The sequence below is a fragment of the Berghia stephanieae genome, chromosome 2 (genome assembly GCF_034508935.2).
Source record: "Berghia stephanieae isolate SIO BIC M18660-M18661 chromosome 2, UCSD_Bste_1.3, whole genome shotgun sequence".
NCBI classification, from domain to species: Eukaryota; Metazoa; Mollusca; class Gastropoda; order Nudibranchia; family Aeolidiidae; genus Berghia; species Berghia stephanieae.
The window spans coordinates 123,409,967-123,434,036 of record NC_088361.1 but is presented as its reverse complement, the minus strand read 5'-3'; the positions used below and the strand labels follow the sequence as shown (position 1 = coordinate 123,434,036).

Below are 24,070 nucleotides of genomic sequence, written 5' to 3'. Positions count from 1 at the left end.
CAAAATCGGATGTTTAGGTATGTCAAGACACCACCCACTGGAGTGTATGACGAATCCATTCTTGTATGTAGCAAGTCCGGTTCTATACGACCAACTAGCAAACAAAAAGTATAGTAAATGTAGTAGTAGTAGTAGTAGTAGTAGTAGTAGTAGTAGTAGTAGTAGTAGTAGTAGTAGTAGTAGTAGTAGTAGTAGTAGTAGTAGTGGTAGTAATAGTAGTACCAATTGGAGGAGTAGGAGAAGATGGGTGGAGGAGGAGGAGGAGGAAGACGAGAAGGAGGGGGGGGGGAGAGAAGGAGGGAGAGGAAGAGGTGTCATCGCGTGTTTGTTGTTGTTTGTTGTGACAGTAATATTAGTCGAAGTTTTTGTTGTTATTTACAAGTGACGTCGTCGGTTGCCATGACAATGTTTGTTGTTTTGATGAAGTCATCCACCGTGACCAGACCAACGAAGACAGTATGACTCGAGCACCACTTAACCCCCCCCCCCCCTCCCCTTTACTGCAAATGGTTCCTTAACCATTCGACGGCGAGACTTGATTGTCTTTCAAAATTAATTTTACTCTCTTTATTTACGTATAAAACAACCCACCTGACCGTTTTCGTCAAAAGAACGGTAAAAGTGATGCATTAAAGTCCGAGTCGCACTATTTTTACTGCTCTCTTGATGAAAAGGGCAAGACCTGATGTCAGGTTTGAGTATAATTGAATCTTGACTGTAATGGGACAGGTGGTAATAGAAGCATTGCCTGATATAATAATATGTTCTGTCGTACAAAGACAAATTTAAAAAAAAATATTTTGACCAGAAAACTTTTACTATATATATCGATGAATTAATGTGAACCTCAATTGTCTAAAAATCTTCAACCTGAGACTTAAAAGGTCTTCTTTTGAAGCCTCAAGTTTAAGACTTTTTGACTGGTTGGGGACATTTTAATCTAATTAAAACTTTCCTGGTCAAAATTTGAAAATGTGTTTTGTCTTTTTACAGCAGTATTGTCGTGGGCGTCCAAGACACTTGCGGGGGTGTAAGGGCTTTTCTCGTAGATTCCACGTTCTGTAGTTGTGTGCACAATGTGGTCCTGAGTGGCCTATCACATTCCATTACGGTATCTGGTATATTATGCTCTGGATTTTTAGTCATCGTAAAATCAGTGGTTGGATATCGGACGCTCGCAAATGCGTCAAAGTATCTGTCCGTGTTTGCAGCCATGTCGTGTTTGCAAGCACAAACGAATAAACAGACGTCACCAAACAAAGATTAGACCGGTAAATAAAGCAATAAACAGCAACAGCAACAGCAACAGCAACTTGACTGAATAATTTTCACATCGAAATCCGTTTACTTATGTACTTGATATCGTTCGAAAACGTCATTCATCTTCGTCCTCAAGTATTGCGCTCGATCGCGTTTGCAAAGGCCATCGTTCGAGCATAGTTTGCACTCTGCAAACGAATGACACGATTCTTGTGGTCGAAGCGTTTCCATTATATTTTCTGTATTAAGATTCCTCAAAGCGAAACATTTATTAAAGAGTCTTCAACTGGTTAATAAGAGTTCATAATGGTCCCCAGTATGTTCTTGTCTATTTTCCCCCGTAAAACAGGTGACCAAAGTATTACTTATTTTTCTCAATACATTAAAATTCAGTGTTAATAGCGATCCATCTTTAAGTATTGATTGCCCTTTTGCTTGTGTATTATGGTGTAAAATCGCACGAAAGAGAAATCGCCACGCTATTTGACGATTATCAACACTTACACTTGATACCGAGTCCTCCTACACAATTTTAAATAATAACGTTCAGAATAGCCTTTGGTCGGTTAGTTACTTCCTTTTACTACGCATTGGTACCATTAACCAGTTAACTGCCGTACTCTTCGCGAAGTCCCAGGTTTGAGAGTTGTTTTATTTTAATGAGAGATGAGGGTCATTTAAATCGATCGGACGAGTTTTCTGGCCAAATTTTTAAAATTCGTGTCTTTCCAGAGTATGGTATTTAACTGGGTTAAACATGGGAAAGTTACATTTTCTTCAGATGATGTTAGTGATCAGCATGCTTGACTGTTATCGTGTTCAACGTTGTCTCAACTCGCGGATCAATGATAACTCGCCCTCAGATCGAGGTCTTTGATCACGAGCATGATCAAGACTCGTAATTATGATCGATCAACAGCCTTCATCATCATCATCATCATCATCATCATCATCATCATCATCATCATCATCATCATCATCATCATCATCATCATCATCATCATCATCATCATCATCATCATCATTATCGTCATCATCATCATCATCTATCATCATCATCATCATTCATCATCTCTCCTCTCTCTTCTTCTTCTCTCTCTCTCTCTCCTCTCTCTCTCTCTATCTTTACTCTCTCCTCTTCTCTTCTCTCTCTCTCTCTTCAATTATATATCTCTATTCTTTCTGTCTATCTATCTTCTCTATCTATTCTATCTATCTATCTATCTCTCTATCTATCTATCTATCTATCTATCTATCTATCTATCTATCTATCTATCTATCCATCTATCTATCTATCTATCTATCTATCTATCTCTAAGTGTATTTATCTCTGTCTACCCAGCATGCAACAGCCTTATTGAAGTACTTAACTCTGAAAATAGATAGTCTGTCGGTCCATAATAAATGGTGACATTCACAATGGCATTTAATCGGTTAGTTGTTCTACGTAGACTATGCGTGGGTACCATTTATCATGACTGAATTCCCTAATACATTTACCAATTCTTCCTATGATATCATATCAAAATATAGACAATATTGGTGTTTTTTTTTTTTTTGGTTTTTAACTGATGTAAGCGTTTACGATTGTTTGTAGTTTGACTGTGAAATTAATAGACGTGTATATTTGAAAGGTACTGAGATAATTTATTTATTTATTTATTTTAAAGTGTATTTAACCGTGTATAGTTGAAAGGTACTGAGATAATTAATTAATTTATTTATTTTAAAGTGTATTTATTTGGTGTCCCGATTGCTCAGTGAAAGCTCGTTTCAGAAGTAAATAGACCAGTTTTTAACCTGGGTGCAGTCCAGATTTTGTCGGGTACTGTTGCTATCTCAGCAGTGACTCTGTAGCTGGGTCTGTTGTTAGATCAGCGGAGATTACTTTGTAAATAGACTAGCGTCATGTTCAAGAAATAGCAAGCAAGCCGTGTAAAAAAAAATCGTGATTAATCCAGGGTTTAAAAAAGAATGAAATACTTAAAACACAACATTTCGATTTCAAAAACCCTTCCTGAGACAACGGCAAAAATAGTTGTAATGACCATGCCTTACCTAGAATCCAGGAAGATGAAAGAAATATTATTCAAACATCTTCTCGGCATAATTGATGTTGAAGAGTCACATTTGATGAAGACGGAATTTATCATCCTAAAAATAACGCGAGTACCCGTAGAAAATGAAACATTATACTATCTATAAATAATATGTTTGCTTTCATATTTTCCCTAGACATCAAATGTGAGCGAGTGAGAAGAAAGAGAAGAAGAAGAAGAAGAAGAAGAAGAAGAAGAAGAAGAAGAAGAAGAAGAAGAAGAAGAAGAAGAAGAAGAAGAAGAAGAGGCGGAGGAGGAGGAGGAGGAGGAGGAGGAGGAGGAGGAGGAGGAGGAGAAAGACAAAAAAAAAGACCTTTGCGATTACAAAATAATACCACTCCATCATTAGATTTCGAAATATGTAAATCGCTTTCAGAATACAATGTATTGCCGTTTGATTTTATATTTATATATACCAGTCATAACCAAGAAAAATAAATATTTATATGGATCCAATTTTCCCTCCAAAACGATTTCGTTGCCAATACGCAGTACGCCCACATCACATTAACAACAATATGACATGCATTGTATGATACGTGTTCTGAAATCTGTTTTAGCAATGCAAATGGGCAGCCAACCTGTTTCGGAATTATATATAAAGACTTTGATGTTAAGATACAAAGGAAATGGAGTACTGTGTTCTCTCACTGTAATGAAACTGTCAGAAACGTTACATTGTGTCATAATAATTTTAAAAAAGAAAAGGGTTCGGTCTCGGGAGATGGTGGGTGTTGTTCACACGTTATAAAAAGGCTGTGAATCAGAGAAAGACTAACATGCCCTTTTCAGATTTATGGAGATCGTATTCTTGCCTCGTGATTTGAGGTTAGGGTATTCTGACCTGCTCAACTTGTGTAGGTACTGACTGAAGTGATCGGCAACCAATTAATTAATGAGCTTCTTAACACGTGTGCTTATGTGACTCAATTCTAAAGAATTCAGATTTTGCCAGTTAATTGCCGTCCTCTGGAAAGACACGTATTTAAGAATTTGGCCAGAAAACTCGTCCTTCAAATTATAGCGATCGATTTAAATGACTCTCACTATTGGCAAAAACTCGCGAGGACCTCCGGGTTTGAGAGTTTTTTGCCAAGACGAGGGTCATTTAAATCGATCGATATTCATTGAAGTCGAGTTGTCTTGCCAAATTTTTAAATACGTGACTTTTCAGAGCACGATAGTTAACTGGTTGATGGTATTTGATAGTTTATGACATTGACTATGTAATTAATGCTGCTCGAAGCTCGAAGAATTAAATAACAATGTGAAATTGAATGTTAGCTTCAATTTGATATACAAAAACAGATAAAATGGACGTTTCGGGTTACCCTTTTATCAACAAAACAGGATGAATGAAACACTACAGACGAATGAGATAATGTGGTTGTGGCGCTGTTAAGATGAATGTTTATTCGTCTGTAGTGTTTCATTCATCTTGTTTTGTTGATAAAAGGGAAACTCGAAACGTCCATTTAATCCGTTTTCGTATATTGAATTGAAGCTTGCATTCAATTCCACATTGTTATTTATTAAATTAAGTATGTAACGGCAATATTATTAGAATTAGAATTCCCTTAATTCATCTCATAGGGGACATTTGTCTCTAGGGTCTATTCCAGGGGAAGACTGGAATAACCTAGACGTCAGCCACATTGCAGCGCCGCAAATTGAGCTAGGGCGAGGTGACTTGCTCAAGGCCACACAGCGCAGCGGCGGGCGATCGAACTCTGTATCTTTCGGGTACGAAGCAGAGACCGTACCGCTGAGCCACGCTTCCCCCTATCGGGGACGATTAGATTGGGAAAATTGAGATTGTAGTCAGACATATGAGAATTATGTCAACATTTAAAAAGATATATTATTAGGGGAAAAAATATACATTTTTGAGGATCCAAAAATAAAAACGCTTTTTCTCTGATTATTTTAAGTTTTAATTCATGTTTTATCATCTGCTTCACCGCGGCATAAAACTGTTTCGAGACGATTGGACATATATTGGATAATATCAAATGAGACCTTTTAAAAGAGCCTTTCTCTTGATTTTTTATGAAATAGATGTTGCTTAGATTTTGTTTCCGTATGCTTATTATGTGGATCAAGTGTCGTGATTTTTAAATTTTATTTTGTAAAGCAGAGCACGATTAACGAGGGTGTTTAGGCGCTATATAAATTCATTCATTCATTCATTCATTCATTCATTATTGGTTGCTTTATTTATTTATGTATTTACTTACTTATTTATTTATTATTTACATAGAAAATAACTGATTCATAAATAAGATTTAGAAGTAACGGACATATATACAGTAAAAAAAAATGAATGCAGATCGTTTGAGATTGCTATTATTACTGACATTCCCTATCCACATACGGGTTTTTACATTAGGGGAAAGGTTGGGTGGGGAGGGGGGGGGGGGTTTCTTTGTTTTTTTCCCCGTATCTTCTGTGGTCAACAATTGGAACGAACGGAAGAGCTGCTTTTTAAATGATTTTAATAGTTCAGAGGTGTTGAATGGAAAACGAATAGAAATTTTAAAATGTTAAAAAGGGCCCATGGAACTTTCACTCTCAGAATATGTGAAAAGAGTTTTAAGGCAGACTGAAAAATAGCTCGTATGGTATAGTTTAACAGAGCTAGACCGTCTACATAGGGATTTCTATCCAGCGTGGTATATCACTTAATTTGTATGTTGTCAATTTGACAATAGACATAAAACAATGAATGTTTCATCTAGAATTTCTTGTGTATTATGTCTTTCGTTGCATCGTAAGGTGTAAAGAATTGTCAAAAAAGAAAAAGGAGAGGAAAGATCGTTGGATAATATTTGGTTGACATTTTAATAACCGGAAGTAGCGGTGTTAGTAACACTCGTCATGACGATTTGTTTTATGAATGACTCGCTCTCACAAGCAGGATACATTATTTATATACAAACTATATTTAGCACGTAAGTAATCATTACAATAAAAGACCGCCAAATTTAGTCGTAAGATCTTACACGTTCATTCATAGAACAAAAGTAGTTAATTAATCATCACAACTACCACCATTTTAGATATCACCACTACCACCACCTCCATCAACATCACAACTAACATCACAACCCCCCCCCCCCCCCCCCCCCCCCCCCCCCCCCCCCCCCCCAACTACTTTATAATATTTCTTACGCTTTCTAGCGGAAGCCCTAGTTAATCTTTGGTGTCATTTTGTTGCAGGAAGTCGGAGAGTCGACAACAAAGCTTGCCTACGTCTGTGACGTCACGAGGGAGTCTATAATAAGTGGACGACGACCACAACACCGTCTTACTACAACAAACGTGAATGGATGAATGGAGACTGGACTAAGTAGTACCTACAATTATAAATAAGTCTGTCACTGTTACGACTTCACACTTACCTCGTCGACTCGACTTTTACGAGTTGTGTCCACGATCTTATTTCAGCCTTTCTACCTTGTAATATTATTGGATCATATTATTGCCATTTATTGTCAACATCGATTTTATTTCATATCGACAATATCAGAATTATTCACAAGAGAAATTTCCTACTACAATTTTTACTTTGCATTCCACGGTGGATTGGTGAATTAATTTGATAATCGATCTATGGATTAGTTGTTATCGATTAGGATAACTGGTATAATAATATTATCGCATTTTTAATTCAAGATAAGAGCGGGGTTTTTCTTCCTTAGTGTGTATCGAAGTTTTGTTTCATGTGCAAAGTTATAATCACAAATAAAAATGTTGCAATTAAATCATGTCAGCTGGGACCATCATGCAGGATAACCTACATTTGTTTGGGCCAACGGAACTTCGACACTCTTTGATTCCTACGATCTAATTTCCCGGTTGATTCACATCTATTTATTCAGCCCAGTTTTTCACTACTCTAACCAACCAGTAAAATCAGATCATTAATTTGCACCGATTGTGATTTGAGAGTAGACAGAGGTGGTTTAACCACCGTCTGGAAGCGTCTTGGAATATATTTGTCCTAGGATTTCAACTACTCGACTGTGATTTTATATTTCAGCCTTTTAAATTTAGCTTTCTATACTTGATTGGAATACCCAACACTTCATACACAATGCGGTGTTGTCGGACGTTAGTTCTTGGATTTATTCATCTTGTGCAATTGACGTTAGTTGCCGGAGAATCATTCCATCTTTTCAGGAACCATTCGGATCAGGCTATCGAGGCATCTCACGAAAACGAAGTCAAAAACCGCAACGATGCTGAGGTAAGCAATTTTCGATCAAGGTTGCTAATCGATTTTATAAATAATTCTGAGAAAGACATATAAAGTGCCAAATAAAATGTTTAAGTTCTTTTTCCTATAATCATCTTTATCTGCTGCGCTGTACATTAAAGTTTAAATATGTCTTTTTCCCCGTCCCACTTAATTTCTTTAAAGTTACACTTTGCTTATCAGTTTATGGGTAAGAATTAGTTAAATACATGTATTTGGTGTTGATTTTCCTGCTAAACAAATAAAATTAAGTAATTAAAAACGACAAACAAAGGCAACATGACAGAACTGTAAAGCCAATCTGTTGACCCCAAAGGGGTTTTTAAAACACAAAGATTTGGGGATTTGACATTTAATACGCCAAGCTGCCAGACGATTCTGATGAAATTGAACTTTGCGTATTCAATTGAATACATTCCAAGTCAGGCTCAAATCTGGAAATCCCATCTCTAGTATACAATATAATAAACTCGTTTTCAATATTGCATCATATGGTTTACTTTCAACGGAAAGAAGAAAAAAAAAAAGATTTCTACATTAACCTTGTACAGGTGAAATTTCCAAATACTCTAAATAAAACAGTCGTACTCTGAAAATAAAGAAAAAAAGAACACGTTTTTATAATTTTGGTGCCAAGTTCAGGGTTTGAGAGTTTTTGCCAAAATGAGGGTCATTTTTTAATCGATCGATATTTGAAAGACGAGTTTTTATGGCCAAAACTTTAAATACGCGTCTTTTCAGAGTACGAGAATAAATTGTATACTGTTGTGCTCATCAAGACAGCAAAGAGCGGTGAAGGGAATCTAATGCAAACCCCGAAGCGCAATGCTTTAAATGCTCTCTTTGCGAAATTTGGTTGGTGAACAGCTATATACAGATAAATAATCGGAAAATTATATTTCAAAATAAATTATGGCTCGCTTTTAAATAGTTGATAAACTGAAAAAAAAATGGACGTGGACTTAATTACAGGTACCAGCCGTTTTAGTCTACTGATTTCTCTTCTGATTCTGTTTCTTTTCTTTTCTTTTTTTTATTTTTTTCGTCTTTTTTTTTTTTGTTTGTTTGTTTTTGTTTTATTTCGTTTGCTTATATTTATTTTTGATTAGTTTCGTTTTGTTTTAAAGGTTAGTATAACAATTATTTTTTATTGGTTTTCACCCTGCTTTATTTTATGGTCTTTCGAACACCAATCCCCCCTAGATATATAAACAACATATCTGGGGGGTGTAGGGTGGGGGGGGGGGGGGGGGGGGGTGGGCAAGACCCTAAGAGGCGCGTTTAAATTCTAAGATTTCAGAGACTGCGGTTGCATCTCGTGTCAGTGATACTACAACTTTACAGACTTGAACACGTTATTGTTGGATTTTTTACAAACCACATTGACAATGCGATATTTAATCAAAGAGCGTTCAGAAATTTGATCGTTTGTATCTGAGTTTGACAACGTATTTTCTGAGTATCTCGTTTAAAGCAAACTTCGTTCTTTAGCGGTATATCATTGTAGTATTGGAATGCAGGGTGGGAATGAGTATGGACGGAAGTGTACCTATTTGAAGGTTTGATAACTCAAATTGTCATGCTCTCGTTGTTGTAATGGAAATACTCTCAAACCAACGCAAAATATTGTCCCTCACAACAATGTTAAAACCGGTCCATAATTACGCTCGGTTAACAGACATGCAAATATAGGCACCTAGGTATGGACCACACTACCCTCTTGAGTTTTTAGGGGAAGGGATATCAAATTGTTTTGTTCATGTTTGCATATTTAATTTGATACAAAAACCGCACCATGTTAAATAGGGGAGATCGATGAGAAAATATAAAATAATGATATGTATTATAATGATCACCTATCCTGTATTCTTATGCTGTTTATATTTAAGATATAAAAATCTAGCATAGTGAGTGCCGACTGGGGTATTTCATTGAAAAATATTTGCGTTCAATCTCGAAAGAAAACAAATCGGGGTTTTGAAATAACGATATAGATAGATATAGGTCATGCAAGTCGATGAAAATAGGATTGTTATTGTTGTATCATTTTCCTCAGAACAATGTCATGTATTGTGAGTAATAGGTTTGGTATACGGTACTTGTGATGATGAATAACATCTGCAGCAATTCGACCATCGAGCAGCGGGGCGCAGATATGTGTGGTATGCAATTTGTCTAAAGTGTTCCAATGAAGAAACCACTAAGTGCTAAACAACACTGAGCATTTCCACTTTGGTCCTAATTGCTTTTGCAATCTGTCCTGACTAAAGTGTTTGTGCAACAACATTGCTCACTTTGTAAACACACGATGTCCACGGAATACAGTTTAATGGTTTCGAGGAGTTTTGAATGTTTTGACATTCGCCTCCGCCGAAAGTGACACAGCAGGCATAAAAAAAAGTTTCATGATGATGAATTAAAAATTACATTCGACGAATATTTCGTGGAAATTAATTAAACGAATTCCAAAGGGCACCCAAAACCAACTCTTAATTAAGACTTGTTTAAAATGTAACTCTTGTTTTGTTTGATTGCATAGCTTTCATATTTTCCATGCAATGTAAAGAGAGAAGTATTCTAAAGGTAGCATACCTGCTGTACGTATATTCTTTGCATTATTTCCGCATCATCGTAGTGCGGTTGCCAGTCTACATGGTTGACAGAGGACCACCAAATCGTGTTTGATGGAGTGGACAGAATTTGCCAGTAAATTTTCCCATTAGAAATCTGGTGACACGGTTGATGTCCGTCGTGTGATTTGACATCGTCGACCTAGATATTATTAGGTATACTCGTATCTGTTGATGATTGACCAAATTGTTTTACCTACAAATACGTATTCATGTCGTTGTTGCTCATGGTATTCTTCTTCTTCTTCTTCTTCTTCTTCTTCTTCTTCTTCTTCTTCTTCTTCTTCTTCTTCTTCTTCTTCTTCTTCTTCTTCTTCTTCTTTTTCTTCTTCTTCAAAAATCATCAATGGTGTATTGCCGCAGATGAGGAATTTCAAGGATAACAGGGTGCCAAAACGACGCTTGAAATGCTCTTGAAATGAAGTTCTTGAAACGTGTCATTGCATATAGTCATGTCCTGTTTTTTTTCTTTCTTGGATAATATACTCAGCTGCTGATCCATAAAGGCAAAAGATCGTAGAAATGTATTTTCTTAAGTTTTTCTATTTTATGTTTTGCCTCCCACTAGTACACTAAGTAACCCGGGACGGGAAAATACAGAGTTATTTGTTGTTGCTTGTTTGCAGTGCGTTCGTTTACGTACTTGGGCATCCTTGGTCCAAATTCTAGAACACCTCCGCGAATACAAATTAATTCCAGGGTATCAAGAACCGCGGTTGATTGCCAAATTCTAAACCATTTTAATTGGCTACTGGATTTATTATGGCAAGAATGAGTCATCAAAAGAAAACAGGATTTGTGTTGCCCATTGGAATGTTAGTAGACGTTGAACTAAAAAAATAAAACTATCTGAAAAGGTTGCGTAACACACACACACACACACATACACACGACCTACACACACGTCATATATATATATATATACGTAATTATTTTGGCTCTTGTATTTTGTTCTGCTTTGTTGTCCAGTTATGTGAGATCTGAAGGTCCCGGGTTCAAGATCAGCTATGGGAGGCGCAACGTTGAGTCCCTGTAAAACGCACGTTTTTCGCCGTGCTCTGGTGACCCGCCAGACAAGTGTGTTTGTCTCTGTCAAAAATAAGTTGTCATATCTCGTGTATGAGCCAAGTGGTGCTATTGACTTTGAGCCTCTAGTTAAAGCAATCTGGGGAAAATAAGAAGATATTGCGGAATACAAATCTCTCCTTTTTTTTTTTTTGGGTATTCTGCATCATTAATTCAAAAAGGTTAAATTTCATTTTAACCTGACGTCCTGCATTCTCGTTTTCAAAGTGCAGTCAGTAATATTAATCTAGTTTATGGTGTTAATGACGCTAGCTACGTAGGAATCCCAAGCTGTTATTAACGAGTTAGCTGCCGAACTACGGAAAACCTCGTATTTATAAATTTGGCCAAAAAAAACCTCTTCCAGTTAGCTACCGTACTATAGAAAACCTCTTATTTATAAATTTGGCCAAAAAAAAAACTCTTCCAGTTAGCTACCGTACTATGGAAAACCTCTTATTTATAAATTTGGCCAAAAAACTCTTCCAGTTAGCTACCGTACTATGGAAAACCTCTTATTTATAAATTTGGCCAAAAAACTCTTCCAGTTAGCTACCGTACTATGGAAAACCTCTTATTTATAAATTTGGCCAAAAAACTCTTCCAGTTAGCTACCGTCCTATGGAAAACCTATTATTTATATATTTGGCCAAAAAACAAAAAAAACAAAAACAACAACTCGTCCTTCAAATTGAAATATCAATATTTGAAGGACACGTTTTCTGGACAACTTTTTAAATACATGTTTTTCCAGAGGACGGCAGTTAACTGATTAAGCCCGAGTCCTATGTTATCGTTACTTATCGAAATTGGTAAAACATAATGTCCTGTTAGTGTAAATTATAACCCTGCCGTACAAGGTTAATTTGAATTGTTTTAATTGAATATTTGATGAAGATTTGCCACTGTTTGTCATCATTTAGTTCAAGAGCTGACATCCCTCAAATGTTATTTAAATTTGATAACGAGTTTGTCATTCCAATGTTGAAGTTTTCTTATTGTAGTTTTCATTATTTTTTTTCCCTTTTTCTTGATGAAGCGCTAGTGTCAAAATAACACTGGCAAACTCATTTTATCTGGGCTCCATACGTCAAATCAATTATATGAACATACTCTTAATGTAATAACATAATAAATCCCAACAATCATTGCTGTCGTGTGACACGGTGGCTCAGCGGTAAGTGGTCTCGTCTAGTCACCTAAAAATGGCAATATTAAGCATGGTTAGTGGCCAGATGGGTGACAGCTATCGTAGAAAATTCTGGTCGTGTCGTTGCATCCTGGGATAAATTGCTTTACACACATTACCCAACTCGACTCAGGTGTGAATGAGTACCTGGCTATAAGCAGTGACTGATTGTGTTAGAGTGTCAGTACGAAAAGACGCCTTACATACGCTTGGTACTGTTTGAAATGGAATTATGATTCCATTATGAAGAAATAAATGAAACACCGTGAAGCATATTGTAAATCCGTGGAAATGAGCCATAAAAGTTTTATTATTTATAAGCTCTGGAAAAAAAACCCAGTTGTCTCGAGACAGAGTGGTAGCTCAATAGTTCGATTCACTAGCAATCGGAATTGGTTCGAATTCAATGCTGAGACGGGTCTTTTTCTGATTGGTTAGATAGTTTCAAGTTAGATCATTGAAAAGTAATTTTCGATAGACCTGCATTCTATCTAGTCCAGAAGGTAGCAGGCAATTGCTATGAAGTTCGTTCATTTTTGCGCATTCATGATTTTCAATACAGCTTTAATATTATGTGTAAAACACTTGGGCGACTTACTGTTGAATTTCAGATACCAATTCAAATGTTTTGCAATTTACAACTCTTTTAAAAACTCTCACATCAGTTATAGCAAAGAGATTGTGTTTTAAGGAAGCGTCTGCGAGAAAACAATAAATCAGAAATATTTCAATTGTTGTATGTTGTCTGTGCTTAATTTAAACTGACTTAGACTAGCCCCGTGATTATTCCGGTAGTAATTAATTGGGTTACCTTGAAACGCGTTTGATAAATTTTCATTCATCAAAATTGTTTATTTTTAAATATTATATATAAAAAGATTATGTTGCCTTTTGTTTTGATAACGTAAACAGCATATACAACACTGTGCACTTGTTTGTTTAGCTTTTGTTTTTCTTGGTTTCAAGGGAGATGACTCGGTATTGAAATGTTTTCGTTTCACTTCCCGTGTCAACAAATATATTCATTTTTTTTTTTCATTCATTTATCTTGCGTTGGTTTTAGAATTTATTTTAAATGTTGTGTTTGAAGTGGAAACAGGAATGGTGATCCCCACGGAAATGTACAACGGATGCCTGACCTTGTGTGTGTTTTTTATTTTCATAACCGTATACATCGTGCTATGTTGCGTTCATGATCTTCAACGTCACAAATTCTAGTCCCGACATTGTGTTCTTAGGTAAGGCACTTAAAACACATTACCCCACTGGGCTCATGCGTCGATATTGGCGGTGACGGTTATATGAGAGTGCAAATACAAAAAAGGACGCCTAACAGGTGGCTGATACTTCATGAAAGGGAAATTATATGGTTCCATAAGGCCTGCTGGGGAAATAAATGAAACATTGTGAAGCGTATTGAGGATGCTAGATCCGTAATAATGAGCTCTATGAATTTTTCTACTAATCCATTATTTATTTTTCGGTAGTTTAATTATCGGAGGACACAACAGAACATTCTTGAAATGTTTGATTGTTACTACAGGACTCCGTCGCATTTTAAGGTAATCCCAAAGTTTTGAAAAGAACATAAAATGAAAACAAAACTTTAAACATTAACTTTTTTCTCCATTGGTCCCTTTTAAATTCGTTATGGTAATAATTATTGGCACGTTGTGTGCGGCTTTGTGTCCTTATGGTACGACGCTCCCCTTCGAATCCTCTGGTTCCTGGTTGGTTCGAGTTCAAAGTTGAGCAATTGGAAAAGTGTCTTTACTGATATTCTCTCACCGTACTCAGGTATAGAATTAGTTCCGAGTTGCAATTGTAAATAGTGCCTTACAGTAGGCGACATGTATCGATGCTGTTGGCTTGAGGGCTCTTGCAAAACGCTTTGAAAACATTTAATGGATATTGTGCTATTTAAAAATCAAAAAACAATTTAAAACTTTAAAAGAGAAAGAAAGAAAAGAAAAGAAAAGAAAAACTCAAATCTTGTAAGGAGAGCATTTGAGCCAAAATGATTAAATGTGATTTTTGATAATATGCTTATCCACCATTTTAGCATGTTTACTGTAACTATTTAAATAAAAACACGTGTATTCGTGAGAAGGTCAATGTATTTGTAACGAGGCAATCTGATATCAAGGACTCTGTGTTAATTCACGGTTCACCTTGATACTTTAATGTAGTATCGTGTGTGATGAATTGCCAATTTATTTCCTAACACTTATCAGGATACCGTGTCAATTGCATACAGGCCATAAATTGCTTACAACGATATTTTGTTACCAATAATGGTATTATTGCACGTTCACGATAATGTAATAGGATGTATCGAATATTTGTAGAGAACCGGGGAGAGAGAGAGAGAGAGAGAGAGAGAGAGAGAGAGAGAGAGAGAGAGAGAGATTTGTGTGTGTGTGTGTGTGTGTGTGTGTGTGTGTGCGTGTAAATAAAATAAAAAATAAAATAAAATATAAAAATAAAATTCCCTTTATTCATCCCCAAGGGGAAATTTGTCTTTAGGGTCTATTCCAAGGGAAGACTGGAATAACCCAGGCGTCAGCCACAGAGCAGCGCCTCAAAGTGAGCTAGGGTGAGGTGACTTGCTCAAGGTCACACAACGCATAGGCGGGTGATTGAACTCGGTACCTGCTGCTGTGTGTGTGAAAGAGTGTGTACATGAGAGGGTGGGGGGGGGGGGGGGGGGGGAATAGAAAATGTACAGAGTAAGAACTAGTTTTATTACCATTTAAGATTTAATTTGTGAAAATCAGTGTTTACATAATCATTACCTATAATTTGGTGTCATAACGTGGTGTCAGTAAAGCGCAGTGATCTCCTTTATGTAATCTCTATATAAGTGCCATTGATATATATATATATATATATATATATATATATATATATATATATATATATATATATAGACGCTCGTTATGCTACTCAACTCATTTATATACAGCTCGAAATATTAATTCTTCCGAAGTAAGTGTGGTATACCCGCATCGATTCTCAGACAAATCTACGATGTTTTAGAGATGTTTTATTTATCTTGTAATTATTATATCTTTAAAATGAAGTTGAAGTTTTACTTTTCGTAGTTTATTTTGCTAAGTCGTATTGTTGATACGTCGTCGGCTTGTTTGTGTCAGAAGAAAGAAAAACAACCAAAGAGACTCATTACTGACAACTGCATTGAGGATAACAAGTGTCTCCGCTGTCTGCAGGATTCCATTTTGGCGTTTTAAATGCCAAATTACAAAAAAAAAATTTGACATTGGAAAATTAACGTTGGCAGTTAGGAATTTTCATGCCGTTTATAATATATATATATATATATATATATATATATATATATATATATATATATATATATATATATATATATATATATATATATATATATATATATATAAACTCTTAATTTTTCCTTGCCTAATTGACGATTTAAGGCTAATTACAAATCATATAGTTTTCACCGTTTAACTGACTAAATAAAACGGAATGTTCATTCAATCAAAAACAATATTACTAATTAAGGCAACTGGATAAGAAAATAAAGATTTATTTCCAATTTTATACATTTGAGCTTTTATATAGAGCAATATCCACTAAACGTGCTCAAAGCGCTTTACAAAGAGTCCCTGACCAACAGCAATACGTTGCACGTAGTACGAGACATGATGCCTGTTAGGCGATATTATAAAAATCAAACTTTTACGTTAATGTTAAAAGAAATATATGCCAGTATAAATATGGCATTTTTTGGCCAACTATTTGGCATGTTTCTCTGACTTGTTTGACATTTTTTCCAAAATCAATGTGGCAATCCTGGCTGTCCGGCCTCTGTTTTTACCCAATTATCCCACGGTGTTGGTTTGTCTAGAGTGCAGTCTCCTCTCGTGACTTGGGTATTGTGAGACGAAGAGGTCACGATCTGGCAGGATTTACCTATCTAACCAAAAGAGTTTGAGGTCAGAGCCATGAGTGATGATATGACGACTGTGGTCGAGTTGTTCGCGCGTGCGGCTATGTGGTCTAAAATTATTATTTTAAAAATCCCTTTATTCATCCCATAGGAGAAATTTGTCTTTCGGGTATATTCCAAGGGAAAACTGAAATAACCCAGGCGTCAGCCGCAGTGCAGCGCCGCCAATTTAGCTAGGGCGAGGTGACTTGCTCAAGGCCACACAGCGCAGCGACGGGTGATCGAACTCGATACCTTTCGGGTACGAAGCAAAGACTGTACCGCTGAGCCACGCTGCCCCCCAGTGGTATGACACTCGCTTTTGGATCGGAAAGTCCTGGGTTTGAGCCTCGTTCGGCACATAGTTGAGTCCTTGGAAAAGGCTCTTTACTCACATTCTCTTACCGTACTCAGGTGTAAGATGAGTACCTGTCCGTTAACAGCGTTGTCTCTGTTCGAAACATTGTAATATCGCCTAACAGGCGTCATGTCCCATCCTTGCTTTTAATAATTGTCACCTGCCCGTTCACTAACCATACTCAAGAGTTGCTTGACTTTATTATTGCAAAAACCCAGTAGTTCTACCTGTTTTGTTCATGTTGTGAAGAAAACTCCGAGAGGGCGAACATTGGAATATTATATCCAGATGGGTTGAAATGACTTTTGCGAAGAAGAAATGGATATAAATTGTGGGCAGACAGAGGGAGACATTATTTCGTTCTTAATTTTTTTAAAAATTCGATACCCAGGCATCGAAAGATATTCAAAAGAAAACATGCTAAAGCTTGAAGAGAGGAATATTCTTTTTATCTACCAGTGACAGTTTATTATAGAAAAGAATTGCTGTTTTCAGCTTTCATTCCGTTATAATATAGATAGATCGAAGTTGACGTCACTCGGGTCATTGTTATTGTCTTTTGCCATCGGCGTTTATGAGTAATACGTACTAAACTGTATTAACCAGACTATAAACGTTTAAGGTTACACATCGTTTTGTGTGTTGGTCCGTGATATCTCCGGGTGGCAATGTTGTGAGCTTCTTAGCTAAGCGTATACTATCTATATCTGAAATCATTACAAACGTATCCAATACTAATAGTTGTACATTTGCGATCAGTCGTGTTGTTATGTCTGAATAAACTATTGGGGGAAAAAACGGATTTAAAATCAGAATTATTAATATAAGGAAAATGATTTTTTTTTTTAAACTCTAAGAAACGAGTGTCACTTTCTCCAATGTAAGCATTTACGTACGTTGACTCATATTTAATAAGAAAACGTTTCCTGGACTATGTCGTCTTGTGGTATGGCACTCGCCCTCGGATCGAAAGGTCCTTGGTTCGAGTCCCGCTCTGAGTTGCACATAGTTGAGTCCTTTGAAAAGACTATTTACTCACATCATCTCACTGTACTCAGGTGTAAAACGAGTACCAGGTAGTTAACAGCGTTGTCTCAGTCGGAAATAATGTATTATCGCCTAACAGGCGTCATGTCTCGTCCTACATGTTATGTGTTGCTGTTTGTTATGACCCCTTGTAAAGCGCACTGAGCACGTTTAGTGTATATTGCATTATATAACTGCTCAAGTAAAAAGATTACTTTTTTTGTGCATTAGTTATAGCACGACATGACAATTTTGAGACGATTTTTTCTCATTTAGCTTGTGCTAACTGGGAATAGGATTCAATAGTCTGATGTCACGCCCAGCAACCAGAAGTTTGGTTCTAAACAAAGAAAATCGGTACTTTTTATTCTTCACGCTGGCTATAACTTTTTGGCATATGATCAGAATGTATAAAAGTCAAAACATGATCATCAGATATATAATGTTTTTCTCCTCTGGATACACTTTTATGCTCGTCGGAGAAGTATTTCATAAGGGCGTTCGCCAATGTTCCGATAGTTTAGAACCAGTTACTAAGTTACTACGCGTCATTACGAGGGATATGACGTCACGACTGTTGAAGCGTATCCCCCCCCCCCCCCCCATCTCCCCCAGCAAGTATAATCTCAGATGAACTTAAAATGGACGCCCAGCGGTCTGCAAATAATATGTCAAAAGAGAATTGAAGCAAGTTTTGGAAACCTTTATAAACATGTTTTAAAAAAAGTAGAATTGGATATGAGGTTGTATGGTTAAAAGTACAATTTTCCGATAAGCCTTTCATCTCTACATGAAAGTAACAAAAAAAGCACCGACATTGTCACGGTTCGAATGTAATTAAGTGCGTTATGATAGATTATTTATCAAGGGGCTCTTTGTACTTAAAATTTGCTGTATTGAATGATTGGTCTGCATTAGTTTTGACGAGTTTTATCATTGAATGTTGAACTTTGATGTAGTGTCCATCCCTTTCACTTTTTTTCTTTTTTCGTTTTAAAAAAAAAAACAATTTTTTAATTTTAATTTATTTTTTTTGCTATGTGTGTTGGGGATTTTTGGTTTTGTTTTGTTTTTGTTTTGTTTTTGTTTTGTGTTTGTTTGTTTGTTGCATTATTTAATATCGGAATCATAAAAAAAAATGTTGTCAATGTTCACGAAGTATCAGTCTTAAGAGTTTTTACAAAGATGAGGGTCATTCATTTTAGTCGATAGATATTTGAAGGACGAGTTTTCTGGCCAAATTAAAAAAAAAAACAAAAAAAAAAAAAAAAAAAAAAAAAAAAAAAAAACAACAACAACAAAAAAATAACCCCCAAACAACATTGAGCTTTTATGTAGCGCAATATCCACTAAACGTGCTCAAAGCGCTCTACAAAGGATACCTGGGCAACAATATCACATAACATGTAGGACGTGACATGACGCCTGCTATGGGGGCTATTACAAATTTTTCGGACAGAGACAACGCTGTTAAAGGTCAGGTACTCATTTTACACTTGATTACGGTGTGAGAATGTGAGTTAAGAGCCTTTTCCAATGACTCAACTTTGCGCCGAGCAAGACTCGAACCCAGGGCCCTTCCGATCCGAAAGCGAGTGGCATACCACAAAAATGTTTTGTTTGTTTTTCAGAGTATGGCAATTAAATTAGTTGAATTGAAAATGATAAAAAAAAAACAAACAACGGAACGTTCATTTCTTGACCTTTTAGAAACTACATTTTCCTTCCCCACCAATTAGATAATAAACCTGACATTAGACTTTCATATAATATCTAGTATTAAATTCATTTTTTCAAAACTTGACCCCATCACGATATCCAATACCGGTTCAAGACGATGGGTCTCATATTATGATAATATCAGGATTTGAATCTACAATATTCTGATCCAAGTTTAACATCTCAAGATCAGTTTGTCAGAACATTTATCTTGCCTTGCATGTAATGGATGAAGCCATTAACTGGAACGACATTCAAAACAAACACATGGGAAGACAGAACAGAACAATGATCTGAACAGGGAAGTTGTACTGATAAATTATGGAAAGGATGAATTCAGCTGAGAACAACAACAGGATGACATCTTGTTATTGTATGTAATTCACATTTGATATACGAGCCTTTTGTTCCAATCCCAACGTCTTTTTGATATTATCTTATCATATATTATTATTATTTTTTTTTAAAGGTACGTGCTTTTGTTGTGTGGGGTTTTGTTTTGGTGTCTTGTGTCACTAATTAATTATGAAAAAAAATGACTATCATAGAATGAAAAACAAACAAACAAACAAACAAACAAACAAAATAACAAATAAGGGATATGTGGGGTTCAAAATCATTTCTCGACCACGATACATTTTGTCTTTAATTCCGAAGTCCCATGTGCTTCTAACTAACACACTTTTACGACAAACACACGTCTTTATTGAACTTCCCAACGTGACCTACACACGATTGACAGGTGGTGGGTTTATCAATGTGTGTAGAGTATAAAACTAACAAGATGAAAAGTCCGACGCCATACTCAATGCACAAGTAAATAAGTCCGGATCAGGTACTGATATACAGAATAAAAGTCTGAAAAAGTGTGTAAGCTACAGTGCCGGATAATTAAAAAAGAAAAATACATGGAAAAAAAACCCCAACAAAATCACAATAGATCAGATTTATGGGGTGGGAATCGAACAAGATGCCTCCTGGCAATAATAGGGTTTTACACGATAAACCTTGGGGTTGTTTGTGCCGCTGGACCGAAGTCAGGACTCCGCTCAGGCGGGCATGGCCGTGTAAACCCTATATACCTCATCAACGAAATCACCTGAGAGACTGCAAAGTAGACATAGGTCTCCGATAGGGCACAATACGCTTCAACAGTCGTAACTTCACTTCCCTCGTAATGACGTATGGTAGCTTAGTAACTGGCTCTAAACTATCGGAACAATGGCGGACGCCCTTATGAAATATTTCTCCGACGAGCATAAAAGCGTATCCAGTGGGGGAAAAAATTATAAATCTGATCATGTTTTGACTTTTACACATTCTGATCATATATACATATGAAAAGTTCTAGCCAGCATGAAGAATAAAAAGTTCCGATTTTCTTTGTTTAGAACCACCATGGCCGCCGTTGCTGGGCGACATGACATCAGACTACTGAACCCAATTACATCCAGACAAAAGTGACTCCTACTAGAATATGCTACTACTGAGCGAATGCATTTGGTATTTGCTTCAGTCCCAAGATTAGTGGCTATGTAATGATTACAAGACTCGACTTTTTGTGAGACTGGTATCTCAGTGTTGTGGCTTAAAAATTATTTTTTTAAAATCATTTATGATTTATGAGGTTTTTTTGTTCACTCGTATGAATCATTAAGCCCTTTGAAATTTGTATTGATGCTATGCGCTTATTAAAAAATAAACTCATAACATCCGCCAGCCGTATATAACGGACTAACACACAAATCAATGACAAACCTTAAAACGTTTAGTCTGATGGATACAATTTAGTGAGAACTGCTCATAAAAATGGCTGGCTAGAAACAATAACAAAGAGATGAGTGACGTCAACTTCGTAACGTGTCATCTTTATAGTGTTCACTTTGTTGGACACAACTAAGGAACATAATCGATGACAAACGCATTCCCCTAATAGGATTTTTCAACTATTGCGTTTGTAAATTCGAATTAGTTCCTAAGCTGGTGTGACCCGAGGAAAGCTGCATTGGGATTGAGTTAAAAGTTAATTTTGAGCTCAGGGGTTTAAAAAAATATTTATTTATTAGCCTTTATCCACAGAATGACATGCCCGGGTTATATATTATAAGTTAATGGTTTTATTGTATCATTTTGGTTGCTAATTTATTGGCCGAAAAACAGGCTCGACTATTTAACCAAAAGAAAGAAGTACCTGTGATGAAAACATCATTGAGGTCAAGATCGTTTTTTAAAGAATAAGTCAACGCTGGTCACCTTCAAATCGCTGATTGATGGGGTCCATGCATTTTCTGAAATTATGCGGTTGTATTGTTATTTTTCTATGTCTGTTTTAATTTTTATTTTGTTTTGTTTTGTTTGTTCGTTTATTAATTTTGTTTTCTTTTGCTTTGTTCGTTTCATGGTGTCAAATTATTTTTTTATTTATTTTTTTTTTTTGGGGGGGGGGGGGGGGGGCATTTTAAAGTGGTTATTGTTTGTATCGTTGCGGATGCAGTTTTCAATATTTTTGTTTTGATATATATTATTGTGGATGTTGATGTTTTTTTGTGTGTGTGTGTGTCAAAAATCCCACGTCTGATTCCCGAATAACATGTTTTGAATTTTCAGTGGGAAGGTAAGAAAATTAGAATCAAGTTTACAGGATATTGTTCGTGTCAGGAGAAAAACGAAGGTAAAAAAAAAGGACGAAGGAGGAGAAAAAGGCGGTTCTCGTTTTCATGCTTAGTCGGCCGTGAAGAGGTTGGGGGAAGGGGGTGGCGGTGGACAGTGAAAGGTCGAGAAATACGACAAGGGGGGAGAGGGGGTTGAAGGTGGTCTCCGTGATTGCTGGTTGATCTCTTTATCCAGACCATTCATAACGTTATGTCTGGTGACCTCGGATCATGGAAAATACGAGAGCCGTTCTCACAGGATTGTCTGTGAACGGTTGTACATTATGTACACAATACATCATATTTGATATAGCTATTAATATGTTTATATTATGTATATATATATATATATATATATATATATATATATATATATATATATATATATATATATATATATAATATACATACATACATACATACATACATACATACATACATACATACATACATACATACATACATACATACATACATACATACATACATACATGCATACATACATACATGTGTATGTGTGTGTGTGTGTGTGTGTGTGTGTGTGTGTGCGTCTGTATGTGCATAGGTGGGTTCGGTGGGTGGGTGATAAATCAATTTATTCATGAGCAACCTATGATTGTATGCGTGATTTGGAGTGAGAGAAAAAAAATTAATACAATATTATAGTGACATTATAAGCGCTAAATAGTTTTTTTTTTTTTAATAACAAGATTCGCTAATTTTTCATCTCCGAAAAGATTAGGATGGGCAATAGTGAATAGGTGATGGCTTAACTTTGTTTGTAATAGGAGCGATCTATATTCATGTTTTCGTCCAATCTAGTCATCGATCACAAGGTTTGTTGCTTGCTGTACAACGATTGGGCATTTCTCAATCTCTCGAAACACACTGCTTTGTTTATGAAAGTTATAAACATACCCATGAGTCACGCTGAGAAAAATGACGTTGGATATTTCTCACACTGTGAACACTTTTCACTATGTGGGTCATTTTGAGCACACTTTGCAATGACCTCGAGCAAATGGAAATGTAATATAGATAGTTCGAAGATGACGTCACTCAGGTCTTTGTTATTGTTTTTTTGCCATCCGCGTTTATGACTAATGCTCACTGAACTGTATTAACCCGACTATAAACGTTCATGGATACACACAGTTTTGTGTGTTGGTCCGTTATACTTCCGGATGGCAATGTTATGAGCTTCTTAGCCAAGCGCATACTATCTATAGATCATGACCATTAATTTAGTTTTGGTGCTTTGAAAGTTCTTGGCAAATCATCGAATTTGGGGAGAGAAGGGGTTCGGGTTGTTTTGGAAGTGGATGTGTACTTTGAAGTTTCATTTGTTTTGTACGTATTCGTTGCTGTTGTTGTTGTTTGTTTGTTTGTGTGTTTGTTTGTTTTTCGGTCTGATTGGGGAGGGGGGGGGCGGTGTGCTTTTATTTGTTTCCCCGTTTCACGGATCATGTTCATTCTCATTCCCTCATTTACTTTTATTCCAAGTGTCAACGCTCTATAGATAGAATGCGCTTGGCCAAGGAGTTCACAACATTGCCATCCGGAAGTATAACGGACCAACACACAAACTCTGTGTAACCATGAACTTTTATAGTCTGGTTAATACAGTTTAGTGAGAATAACTCACAAACGCGGATGGCAAAAACAATAACAAAGGCCTGAGTGACGTCACCTGCATACTATCTATACCTACAGCCGTTAACACGAACTTTAAGTGTCACGAGCAAGTTGTTTAAAAAAAAAAGGAAAAAAAGCAACAACCAACTAACCAAACAAAAAATGACCAGGGAAAACGACACATGCGCACCTTTACAATAGGTGGAGCGG

General features: G+C 36.3%; 1 protein-coding gene across 1 annotated transcript in view; it reads left to right on the top strand.

Moving 5' to 3' along the window:
- The window catches only part of LOC144966490 (matrix metalloproteinase-21-like), a 121,735-nt gene that overhangs the window by 75,535 nt on the left and 22,130 nt on the right, over positions 1-24,070 (top strand). The window contains exon 2 of the mRNA XM_078903095.1: positions 6,579-7,608. Coding sequence (XP_078759221.1) covers positions 7,456-7,608 — 153 coding nt within the window. The 5' untranslated portion in view covers positions 6,579-7,455. The remainder of the gene's footprint in view (positions 1-6,578; positions 7,609-24,070) is intronic.